Source organism: Cydia pomonella, chromosome 11 (assembly GCF_033807575.1).
Source record: "Cydia pomonella isolate Wapato2018A chromosome 11, ilCydPomo1, whole genome shotgun sequence".
Classification (NCBI taxonomy): Eukaryota; Metazoa; Arthropoda; class Insecta; order Lepidoptera; family Tortricidae; genus Cydia; species Cydia pomonella.
Genome location: NC_084713.1, coordinates 22,690,686 through 22,704,382, shown reverse-complemented (window position 1 = coordinate 22,704,382; position 13,697 = coordinate 22,690,686). Strand labels below are relative to the sequence as shown.

The 13,697-nt window shown below is 33.2% G+C and overlaps 3 protein-coding genes across 3 annotated transcripts in view; 1 reads left to right on the top strand and 2 right to left on the bottom strand.

The window, feature by feature from the left end:
• LOC133522507 (uncharacterized) overlaps positions 1-13,697 on the bottom strand; it is a 165,547-nt gene that overhangs the window by 85,149 nt on the left and 66,701 nt on the right. The gene's annotated exons all lie outside the window — the stretch shown is intronic.
• Positions 6,882-8,746, top strand: LOC133523077 (tyrosine-protein phosphatase non-receptor type 9-like). Its single transcript, XM_061858582.1, has one exon. The coding sequence runs from the start codon at positions 7,082-7,084 to the stop codon at positions 8,078-8,080; it is 999 nt and encodes a 332-aa protein (XP_061714566.1). The 5' UTR covers positions 6,882-7,081; the 3' UTR covers positions 8,081-8,746.
• Positions 9,622-11,856, bottom strand: LOC133523076 (tyrosine-protein phosphatase non-receptor type 9-like). Its single transcript, XM_061858581.1, has one exon. It carries the CDS (start codon positions 10,671-10,673, stop codon positions 9,633-9,635), a length of 1,041 nt encoding a protein of 346 aa, XP_061714565.1. The 5' UTR covers positions 10,674-11,856; the 3' UTR covers positions 9,622-9,632.

Below are 13,697 nucleotides of genomic sequence, written 5' to 3'. Positions count from 1 at the left end.
TCCCATAAATTTTATATCATTTTATAGATAATTGTTTGCTCTACCGGCATCAATAACTGAAAAATTTATTATTGCTTTTGTTTTTGCAAAATAATTAATTAATAACAATTATATATATAGATGTACATTTACACAGCATGCAACAATGCCGCCATCTGGTGACATTATGTATGCCCGGGACCGAGCTTTGTGGCCCGTCCCAGGTTGTTTATTAAATAATGCTGACATCTATCGCGCCATTAAATAATAGAGAAAAATTTTAAACGGGCCAATACTTTTAGTCGGTGAATTATCAGATTTTTAATTTCAAATAAAATGTAAAGTATTAATTAATTAACAAAAATGCTAATATAATATAAATATTCAGTGCGAATAATTCGCACAGGTTACGCTAGTTTTATTATATTATAGCAAATTAACAAACTGTACTTATTTTTTCGTATGTATATCAAATATTGTAAAGCTCGGATACTACACTAGGTTTTTTAAGAAACGATTAGGTTTTCAAATATCTAGAGGCTTTCAAAAATTTAACGGCATCGAATTACATTATGTATTCACTTTAGCCTAAATAAAAGCTAAAAATCTGAGAAAATGGAAAATACCACGATTCACTTAATTTTGAAGGTTCAATTGATGATTTGTTAACTGTTGATTAATATTTATTAAATCCTACGATATATGAGAAAATCATTTAGAAATATAGTTGATAAAGTATTATCAAATACTAACAAATCCTCGTATCAGAGTGTTTATTTATTTTAAAACATCGGACTTTCATATATTAGCGCTATATTTTTATTATATTATAGATATAGGTGACACGTATGTGGATGATATAGGTACCGTGCGCTGAAACTAGCTAATGTTCCACTCTTTGTTGATGTCACAATTTGAAAGCATTTAATGCTCAGTAACACTATACAGTAGAAGCTTCCTAAATTTGCTCGCTCCGTAACGGAACTGTTCAAGACCATTCTTTAAAGTTGCTTTCTCCATCATGCTAATTGCGTAACTTAGATGCGTTGTAGATTTAAGGCATCTCCAAAAGCGTTTGAATCGCGCGCTAAAACTCTTCACCTCAATTCTCTATTCACGCTCAGAGTAGGGGAATATCCTGTTCACTACAGAGAGCGCATTTTGACAACTTTTGGGAGCTAGCAACTTTGGAGAGCGTAACCTTAGGGAGCTTCAACTGTATACAATTCTTCTCCATAAGCAAGAATCACGGAGTTCGTGATGTTTTAAAACGAAATATTCATGACGCAGATCAGTCACGTGCCATTACATGAATGGTAATCGGAAAAAATAGACCCGGAAAAAATAGACCGAAAAAAATAAACCGAAAAAAATGGACCAGTCTTTTCGGTTTATAAGTGTGGGTCTAGGAATAAGATGTAAAATTCACACACATGTTGCCTTGTTAAATCCGTTGAAATTGGGTTTTCATCAAAAAAGTGTTACAATGAGTCCCATGTTGCCGTGTTAAATCCGTTGACCGATACTTCCGAATACGCCCCCTCGACGATTTGCTTCAAATTTTGTAGAAATCTTTCTAATAACAGAACAATTCCCCGAGTGTCTTTTTTGGCGGAAAATTTTTTTCAAAAAAATAAATAAAAAAAAAATTTTCCAATATTCTTAAAATTTAACAAAATAAATATGAAATATTCCATTTTCGCAAAAATTGTGAAAAAAAGTTTTTCAAAGAAAAATTTATTAAAAAAAAATTTTTTTCCAATCTCGATTAAATTTAACAAAAATTCGAAACAAACATAGTATGTTTAATTTTCGTAAAAATGATAAGAAAAATGTCTTCAATAAAATTTAAAAAAAAAGTTTTCCAATATTCGTCAAATTTAAGAATAATTCAAAATAAACAAAGTATTCCATTTTCGCAAAAATTATGAGAAAAAATTTTTCAAAAAAAAATTCTGTCTTTTGTGAAAAACAATAATTTTTAAATTATAATTTTTAAATTCTAAAATTTATTCAGAGTAATAATTAAAAAAATTTGGAAAACGGTCGACCTCAACGGCCATCCCAGCAACTTCCCGCTACGATCAGTCATTAAGCGTGTACAAGTTGCGATGTTTTTGAACTCTTCGAGCTCAAAAATTTTATTTTTGTGTTATTTTGAGCTCTCCGAGCTCAATAATAAAGCTATTTGATGCTTTTGAGCTCTTCGAACTCAAAAGTCTCATTAAAGTTTTTGGTAAAGCACTTACTGCTAAATTTTCAATCTGCCATAACTTTTGAATGAGTTTGACGATTTTTACGCGGTTAGCAGCAATCGATGTGGTTTTTTTAATCCTATGAACAATTTCTAGGCACAAATCGATCAGATAAAAATTTTTAGAGTTTTTTGCAAAAATTCATTTTTTTCGATTTTTTTCGTTTTCGATAACTCACGAACGAATGAACCGATTTTGACCCTGCTTGCGGCAATCGACGTGGTTTTTGGGTTGATTTCTTAAATCTGACCATTGTACCCGGTCCGATTTTCGAATTTTGATAAAATTTTGTCATAATATGTTTTATTTTGTCAAGTTATGTCGAAAAATAGCATCAGCTCAAAAGTTTATATATGTATGTATGTATGTATATATATATATATATATATATATATATATATATATATATATGTGATATAACGCGGCATGTCCGCACGATTGCGGCCGAAGTTCTTAACCGATCTTAATGAAATTTTGTGAGCTTATTCTATGGGTCAATACGAAGATCAAGTTCGAAGATGGGCAAAATCGGCCGGTTAGTTTCGGAGTTATGGCTGTTTAAAAATTTTTACTATTCTCAAAATTCTCAAATTTTGTCGATTATACCGTTATAACTTCGTGACCGTTGGATGTAGTCTAAATCTGATAAATTTATCTTAAAGTTCACACTTTTAGCTTTAAATTCATCTATTAATTTTTTAACTTTTAAAATATTTTCATTTTATTACAGGGGTTTATAAATTGTAAAATCATTAAAAATTCATAATTCTATGGCATGTCCGCAAGATTGTGGTCAAAGTTCTTAACCGATCTTAATGAAATTTTGTGAGCTTATTCTATGGGTCAAAACGAAGATCAAGTTCGAAGATGGGCAAAATCGGCCTGTTAGTTTCGGAGTTATGGCTGTTTAAAAATTTTTACTATTCTCAAAATTCTCAAATTTTGTCGATTATACCGTTATAACTTCGTAACCGTTGGATGTAGTCTGTATCTGATAAATGTATCTTAAAGTTTACACTTTGAGCTTCAAATTAAGCTATAAGAAAAATAAGAATCTAATTGTTTTTATTTTAATTTATTCTAGTATAAGAAATCTACCCATCCATCTCGGGTGTGGCCGAATGGCACTTTATTTAATGTTAAGAACTAATTAGTTTTTGGAATTGATCGGTAGAGCCGTCCAAAAGTTATTCCAAAAAAACCACTTTTTAAAAAATTTTTTTTCTTAGTTTTTTTTAAATTTCTCGGAATCTACCAGTCGGAATCGGTTCAAATTTTCAGGAAATTTAATGGCAGCAATACTCTTTAGAATGCCGTTTGGTAGGATTCAATCGGTCAAGCCGTTCAAAAGTTATAAGAGGCTTACATACATACACACACACATACACACACACACACACACACACATACATACAGCCGCGCGGACACCACCGCGGGAGTAGTCAGGGAAGCTTCCTAAGACCTCAAATCGTCGAGATCTGATGAAAACTCGATTTTTATAAAACGGGGTAAAACCAATAACTTCCCGATTTTTCGAAAATCTTCGATTTTCTTAGCGGGAAGTTAAAAATTTGGAAAACGGTCAACCTCAACGGCCATCCCTGCAACTTCCCGCTACGTTCAGTCATTAAGCGTTTACAAGTTGCGATGTTTTTGAGCTCTTCGAGCTCAAAAATTTTATTTTTGTGTTATTTTGAGCTCTTCGAGCTCAATAATAAAGCTATTTGATGCTTTTGAGCTCAAAAGTGTCATGAAAGTTTGGTAAAGCAGTCACTGCTAAATTTTCAATCTGCCATAACTTTTTAATGAGTCAACCGATTTTCACGCGGTTAGCAGCAGTCGATGTGGTTTTTTTAATCCTATAAACAATTTCTAAGCTCAAATCGATCAGATAAAAATTTTTAGTTTTTTGTTAAAATTCATTTTTTTCGATTTTTTTCGTTTTCGATAACTCATGAACATATGAACCGATTTTGACCCGGTTTGCGGCAATCAACGTGGTTTTTTAATGTTAAGAGCTGATTAGTTTTTGGAATTGATCGGTATAGCCGTTCAAAAGTTATCCCAAAAAAACCACTTTTGAAATAATTTTTTTTCTTAGTTTTTTTGAGATTTCTCGGAATCTACACGGAAAGAAGTGTATGGCATTAATCTCTATGCTGGTATGGCCTGGAGCCCCATACTAAAAAAGTATCTGTAATATTCCTATATTGCGTAGCAACGAATCCTATAAGTATGGCATTATCTACTATACTGTATGGTACCAAAACCTTTGCGTCTAATACATGGGTGCATAGTAGGCTTCACGTGACAGTATTGCCTTCAGCCCCATACTGCATCGCAGATGTAGCAATGCTACTAGTTTTTCCCGCGATAATTTATGGCGCGACAATCAAGGCTTTATTGGGTTACTGTCAATTTTGTATGGGTAAAATTTCAATACCGACATAAATCTGCAACAATTAATCAAAGATAAATAAACGAATGCTTAGTTGTGAAACGTGGATATCAATAAACATTGTATTAAGAAAAAGAGTCAGAGTGAAATTTAAACAATTATTATTGTTAATTTATTTGAAATTGGAAGTACCATGATTGAATTAAATATATTAAATTGATTAATATAATAGAGAAATTACAAAAATAAATAAACTAACCTAATTTTATATGATTATTTTTCTAGGCTTTTGATTTAGAATGATGGAATCAAATAATTACGAGAATAGTAAGTTTGATGCTGTTGTACTTAATATTGATGAATATTTTTTTGATGAGCACTACCAAGCATATGAAATTGCTATCGATAATACAAAATGGTTCTGTTTATTTTATTCCGATTTAAAATTTTGTAGTGTTACTCGACAAGTAATAGCTGAAAATGGTAAAATTTACATTCCAAAACGTTGAGTTTAATATTGATTATTAAAATAAATAATGTAATAGATTTGTGCTGTATAATAATTAGAAACAAATAAATCAAAAACATTGTTCATTTTAATTACATATTCTAGTTTCTGATTTTTCTCTTTTTAAAAAATAATATTTAATTACTTTGGAATTACTTCTTACTGTACGTTACTTCAATACAAAATTTCAAACATTATTTATCGAACATATAACCTATCTAATTAATTTAATTAATTTTTTTAAAATGGTTATTACTCCAATATTAGCATAGGAGACATAACTAGAGCGGATAGGTTTTTCTGCCAGGAGCATTGTAAATGTCGCCAGTCAGTATGGGTCTGACACCCATACTGACATTGAAGTATCGGCTATAATTATTGTCGATGTTACTATTCCCATAATGGCCAAATCTACTATGCTTACGATTTTTTATCTGATGAAAATCTTCTAAACCATACAGTATAGCGTTCACACCCATAATGCCGTTGTGATATCCGCAATGTATTTCTTTCCGTGTACCAGTCCGAATGGGTTCAAACTTACAGGAAATCTAAGGACAATGATACTCTTTGAAACGCCGTTTGGTAGGATTCAATCGGTCAAGCCGTTCAAAAGTTATGCAAGGTTTACATACATACATACATACACACACACACACACACACACATACATAGCGGGAAGTTAAAAATAAAAATTTCGAAAATACATTGAGTAAGGGCCCAGCCTTAAAATTTGGTTATTAATTTTTTTTCGATAAATAATGTTTGAAATTTTGTATTGAAGTAACGTACAGTAAGAAGTAATTCCAAAGTAATTAAATATTATTTTTTAAAAAGAGAAAAATCAGAAACTAGAATATGTAATTAAAATGAACAATGTTTTTGATTTATTTGTTTCTAATTATTATACAGCACAAATCTATTACATTATTTATTTTAATAATCAATATTAAACTCAACGTTTTGGAATGTAAATTTTACCATTTTCAGCTATTACTTGTCGAGTAACACTACAAAATTTTAAATCGGAATAAAATAAACAGAACCATTTTGTATTATCGATAGCAATTTCATATGCTTGGTAGTGCTCATCAAAAAAATATTCATCAATATTAAGTACAACAGCATCAAACTTACTATTCTCGTAATTATTTGATTCCATCATTCTAAATCAAAAGCCTAGAAAAATAATCATATAAAATTAGGTTAGTTTATTTATTTTTGTAATTTCTCTATTATATTAATCAATTTAATATATTTAATTCAATCATGGTACTTCCAATTTCAAATAAATTAACAATAATAATTGTTTAAATTTCACTCTGACTCTTTTTCTTAATACAATGTTTATTGATATCCACGTTTCACAACTAAGCATTCGTTTATTTATCTTTGATTAATTGTTGCAGATTTATGTCGGTATTGAAATTTTACCCATACAAAATTGACAGTAACCCAATAAAGCCTTGATTGTCGCGCCATAAATTATCGCGGGAAAAACTAGTAGCATTGCTACATCTGCGATGCAGTATGGGGCTGAAGGCAATACTGTCACGTGAAGCCTACTATGCACCCATGTATTAGACGCAAAGGTTTTGGTACCATACAGTATAGTAGATAATGCCATACTTATAGGATTCGTTGCTACGCAATATAGGAATATTACAGATACTTTTTTAGTATGGGGCTCCAGGCCATACCAGCATAGAGATTAATGCCATACACTTCTTTCCGTGTGGTTTATGGACGCTTCCTCAGGGCTTTGTTTGTTTACTTTACTAGGTTATTGATAATTGAACTTGAACCATACCACAATGAATGTTAAAGTTCTATTATTGGAATTACGCGTCACAGTTTCCTCATATAAGTCATGTTAAGTGAATAAACATCATTATTTCTTGCTGGAGCAGTCTCGAAGAAACACCTTCAAATTACCACGATATGTGTTCTCATACATATTCTCACGAGCTTAAATACCAAGACTTTTTAGAACTTGTCAAGAAAAGTGACTTTGAGAAAACAGTTCAGCAAGAGCACGAGGAAATTCTTCGCAAGAAAGTGGATGGAAAGTTTACAGAAGCTAGGAAGAAAGAAAACTTACCTCTCAACAGGTATGGGTACCTTCCCTGTTTTGACCACTCGAGAGTTGTCCTTCCAGTTGAAAAAAAACGAAGTGACTTCTTCAACGGCAATTATGTTGACGGCTTTGACCAGACCAACAAATTCATATTGACGCAAGCTCCTTTGCTGCATACAATGTATGACTTTTGGCGCACGATATGGATGCATCACTGTCGGATAATTGTGATGCTCTGTGAGAAGACAATCTTCAATCGGAACGATAAGTACGATGCATACTGGTGTTATCAAGAAGGATATCTCAAGTGCATGAAATTCAAAATTACAACTACGAAGGTTGAAGTACAATCAAATTATGTTAAGACAACATTAGAGGTGACAGATGGAACCAAGGCTACGCAAGAAGTCTTGCACTTTGTTTTCACCACGTGGCCTGATTCTAAATTACCAGTCAGTGCTGAGGACTTCTTGGATTTTATTTTAACTGTGAGACGTAATTATGATGAAATCAAGGCACAATTAACTCAAAAACCATGCAAGTTCCCTGATCCTCCAATAGTAGTCCATTCTAAGAGAGGTATTGGTAGGTCAAGTACTTTCTGTGCTTTATTTATTGAAATATCTCGATTTAATAAGACTCGAATGGTTTCTTTAGCGTCTACAGTATCTCAGATACGCACAGAAAGATATAATGCTCTCTCTAACTTTAGTTATTACTTTTTCTGTTACCAAGTCTTAGCATGTTATGTTAGTATCGTTGGACAAGGAAGGAATAAATTACGGGGACTAATTGTTTTTTATCGTTTACCTTTATTTAAAAAATGGGCTGTTCCAAATTTTTTTACGTTGTACAATAGTTAACCATGAGAGTAAACAATCAATTAATATGTAAGAGTATGAAGTATATAATTTTAAGCTTATAGGTAACTGGAGTGTGAGATACGTTTTAAATTGTATACTTATTTCATAAGCAGTCACATTATAAATTAAATTGTACATATATCATACATGTATTATTTCATTAACAAGGAAAACCAAGTTGGTATTCCCACGAAAAACCCAATATCCTTATCACTCTTTTAACGAGACGTAAAGTCAAAATAGCTATCAAATAGTGCAAAACAACTGCGCGTTCAAGATTCTATATTACACAACTATAGCTTATGAGCTGCCTATATTATCTGGATTAACTTACATAACTATTTTAAACTTTTTCCTTCCACTAATAAGATGTGTTCCAAAATTTTGTAAGACAACGCATACTGTTCTGATAGAATAACACTAGAATGTATTTGACTTCTGATTTTCACCACTGTGCGAGGAAGTGAAACTTTTTTTTTTTTAAATAACTCTATTACTGCGCTATCTATAACACAGAAGGTTTCCATCCAACCTGTGCCTGAAGGAGAATGAACCACAATGGGTCCAGGCATTAAGAAATCATTTTCAGGGTATTCAATTAGCATGTACTGTTTCCGGTGAACTGCTCTTCGGAAATTCAAAAATTCTTTCAAGTCTGTGGAAGAGTTGTTATTAGGCCAATTGAATAGATGAAAATCGGTTATTTCGCGAGATGCTTCGGTCGTTGTATTAGTGATCCGTAGTCGGGTTTTGGTAAAATTCACTTCTTCCATAATTTCAAGGATTCTGATTACATATTTTCCGTAGGTTACCTCAGAGTCCTCGGGATGTATCCAAAGTTGGTAGCGTTCTTGATTCTCTCGGCTTATATTCATCAGTGACACAATAACACAAGACTTTTGGCTCCAAACTAGTTTTAAAAAAGCCTCCCACATTTTTTCTGTTGGTGTTTGAGTGCAGATGAACCTGCGATTGTCCTTAGTTCCATTCACGTAGTCAGCATATATTGAAGATCGCGTTTCTTTGGCTTTTATTACTATTTGCGGCATGTTCCAATCGTCTTTTTCAAAATCTAAACCAGCACAGAAGTTTATAATTGCCTCCATTCCAAAATTATTCCATGACATAACTCGAGCGTGCTCTTGAGGGATGAGCTCGTAGAAATCCGGGTGACTTGTTATATTCAGCAGCTCTGTTGCACTACGTGTTTTAAAAAACGAGTTACCCATTTTTTAAGAAAGAGAATAATCATAGATTGAGGACATGCAGCTACAACTTTTCGATGTGCAATGAAGTTACGTGCCTGATTCAACTTATACAAAGACTCATTAATTATATAAGAAGGTACTTAGACCTTATTTAGACACTTAGTCACTGTTAAGCCTCCAAAAACGTATAGGAGTATAATAGGTAAACTATTTACCACAAGTGACGTCAATTAGCACATAATGATTCGAGAAAACCATCATATGATCCTAATCAGACATAACTGTTATTGTTCCTTGTGCACAAGCAATAACTTACGTGCTCGATTAATTACGCATAGCTAACATCAATAGTTTTTTAACTTTTTTCCTTCCGCTAATAAAACATATTCCAACACTTTGTAACAAAATGCATACTGTTCTGGTAAAAAAACACTCGTATGCCTTTGACTCCTTATTTTCAGTATGGTTTGAGCAAGTGAAACCTTTTTCTCTTTATCAAGCTGTGCCAGTGCATTATCTACAGCACAAAAAGTTCCCGTCCAACCAGCTCCAGTAGAACAGTGGACTACTATAGGACCTGGTAATTGAAAACTCTTTTCCGCTTCCTCGATCAGTCTGGACTGTTCTCGGTTGACCTCTTTTCGAAGATTCAGAAACTCTTTCAAGCCTGTGGGAATGCTGCTGTCAGGCCAATCAGTGAACCAAAAGTTGGTTATTTCCCTAGATGTTCTCGTGATTATGTTAGTAATCTGCATTCGGGTTCTGGTGTAACTTATTTTTTCCTGAATTTCAAGAATTCGGACAACATATTTTCCAAAAGTCACCTTAGAACCTTCAGGATTTACCCAAAGTTGGTAATTTTTTAAATTATCTTGATCTATATCTGTCAGGGACACTATGACGTAAGACTGCTGTTCCCAAATTAATTTGAAAAAAGTTTCCCACGTATTTTCCATAGGTGTTTGAGTGCAGATATACTTGTTAATAGTTTTAAATCCGTCCACGAAGTTAGCATGTATGTAGGATGCAGTTTCTTCAGTTATTAGCGGCATTTTCCAATTGTCATCAAAAACTAGATTTTCACGAGAACTTATTATCACTCGGGAATGATCCCAACACGGGATACCACTGTATCTATTTTTTTTTAAATTTTCTTCTCGTGAAAAACAAGCGATTGTACCTCTAAGAGGAACTGACATTACTTGAGAATGTTCTCGTCGGATGAGCTTACAGAAATTCGGGTGACTTGTCATCTCCAATAGCTCTGCAGCACTGAGAGTTTTGAAACACGAGTTTCCCATCTCAAAATAAATATTAAAAATCGAAGGCTGAGGACTTGTTGTTCCAATTTTTGGACTTGAAATGAAGACACACCTGTTTGGCATTCAATTTATATAAACGCTTATTGAATGTTTAGGGAAGCACTTTGACGTCATTTTAATACTTACTCACGCTTATTCTCCAAATACATAAAAGATCCAGTAGTATAAAAGGAAAACTACCAGGAATTACCTTATTCCGCTTGTTTTTATTCTTGAAAATCATCATGTAATCCTTACCAGGCGGGAATATTATTGTTCGCTAAATATACACAATAATAAACGTGTTTAATTAATTACTCATGCATAACATCAACAGGGAAAGATACCTTACCTTGTATCGTTTTTGCACCTTAACATCAGTTGATGACGTCTGAGCTGACGTAGAAGTTTTGGTACAAGATTAAAGTAAACAATTAGTAGATCTATGTTGTATTGTACTAATACTACTAATAACAATCTAATTTGTTCATGATTATAATTCATTATTGTGTAAGCTATAGAATGTCATCAAAACATTTGATCAAAACTCTCATAGTACATTCTATGATCACAATTTTCTCATCACTTAAATTCAACTCAACAATACGCGTTAAAATTTTTCTAAGTTCCTAAATTTCGAGATCGAAATCTTTCCTTGTGAATGTAAGAACTTCACTTCGCTTCGCTCGCTCGTTCGAAATGCAAATATAAACCAATCATGTTTCCACACAAAAATCCACAAAAAAATATAACAGCCACATTTCTTTTAGATATAATACCTGCGAAATTCGAAGAGAAATTACTCACAAAGACAGAATAAATTAAATAGCCGTTATATTATTGAGCAAATTCCAATTTCAAATTCCGAACACAGATTTCAAACAGGGTGCTACAAATTTTCCAATTTGACTAATAACACTTGGATATTAATCGGCAATTCGGAAAGTAATATTAAAACGCTTGAAGATGTCCCCTGGGGCTTGAAATCGGGTTTCGGTGTCGGGTATCGGTATCGAGTTGGTGAAATTCGGGAAGACAACGAATTTATTACGACAAGCAAAATTACGTGCTTGCGGAAATTGCTTTGAGAAGATACTTAGTGGTAAAGAAAGAATAGAATATTTTATTAATGAAACAAATAAATAAATTGGAAAAAAGTTAAATGTGAAGAAGATTTCCGTGTATATAAAAATAAAAGAGACGATTATAGTGACAGAAATTATAGTGATAGAAAATGAGCCATCCATTTCAAAAAAGTGAAATTTAAAAAGACATATTGAGATTATGAAAAATACAAAACTTATTTTTTTTTTAAAGTTTTAAAACGAAAAAAGAAAATGACACCATTTGATTCCTTACATTTTATTTCGAAAACTATATTGTATTACAACTATTTGAGGGTCAAAATAGCAATTTTTTGATCTTCCATACATTTAGGACAGACTAATGTATTGTAACGTCACATTACAATATCAATTTCTTACAGGCGTTTCAGTCGTCAAATGCGAACGTCAGACTTTAACTCTCATTTCTGACCTTTGTGTTAATTGCCATGAGTCCTATATAGACATTTGATCCTCAGGAAAATCAAGATCAATTGACATTATTGACAAAAAAACTGTCAAGTAGCCAATTGTGTTTTAGAATTGTCTGGATGAGTATTAGTTGCCTGTGGCAAGAAATGTACAGTCAGCGATAGAAGCCTGTAACAAAAATGGTTTTTCTTTTGCCAAAAACTTATTCCATTTCTACTGAATCACACGAGTGAACATCAGCGGTTTTGAACTGGTTTTTATACGACTTTGACGATAATTTTTGTAGATGACGTGCATTTCATTGACGATTTTCACTTCGTCTCGTAACTCTCACATGCACCAGCCAGCTTGAGCTATCTTCAAGGTCGTAATTAAATTAGATGAAAACCCGAACAGAGCTCCAGAATCAAAAACTAGATTCCTTTTTGAATATTCTCGATACCCTTCTCCAAGCCCTCTTTGTTACAGCCACCTATAAAAAAAAAACATTTACTTTAGACGTACATAAAAGCTGGCGTGAGCTCGGACCGAGCAAAGTGGCGTGCTTTTGTATTGGACGCCAATACTCATTTTGGGTCATCGCGCCAACCAAGTAAGTAAGTCAGACAAACATGGTCCATATTTTGTTAGTAAAAACAAACACTTATAACTAAGGTTAACCTAAAATAAATTTAAACAACTATCTTTGGTGATAAAGATAAATGCCGAGAGGACCAGTGCATTAACAAGCCACTGTCCTATTCCCAATCAGTCCCAGCTAATAACCGGGATCCTCGACAAAGGTACTTTAATATACGTCAAATTCTAGGTAAAACGGTCAAATTGTTTATTATTTCTTGCCTTTTTGTCATTTTACCGAATGCTTAATAGAATAATAATAATAATTCAGCCTATACACGTCCCAAAGCTGGGCACAGGGCTCCTCTCATGTTCGAGAGGGCTTGGGCTATTGTCCCCTCGCTGGCCCAATGCGGGTTGGGGACTTCACATACACCTTTGAATTTCTTCGCGGATGTACGCAGGTTTCCTCACGATATTTTCCTTTACTACCACTATTCGGTGGTGAATATCAATTCATATTCCGTACATAAGTACCGAAATCCTCATTTTCCAGGAATTGAACCCGCGACCTCCGGATTGAAAGTCGGATGTACGTCGCATCCACTAGGCCACCACCGCTCACAGAATAGTACCACCAAATCCGTGAAAATTTTAGAAAATATGTCAAATTTTGGGCCATTTTCTCATTTTATAATAAGCTTTTATTTTTTACCAAATCTCTAACGGAATAGTAATAATACCTAAAACGTATTTTCTATCTGAACATTCCCAAAACCCATCTCCAGCCCTCTTTGTCAAAGCTGACTCCCATCTATTCCCAATTAGTACCAGCCAATAACCGGGATCGTCTGACAAAGTCACTTTAAAGCTATGAGCTGATTTAAAAACGATTCTCAAACTCAATTCTTATTTTTTTCTGTGGAATCGGGATTAATTTTTAACATCAAAGGACGGTTTCGATTTTGATAAGATATTTTGTGTAAGTATGTTAACGGAATACCTGAAGGCTGCA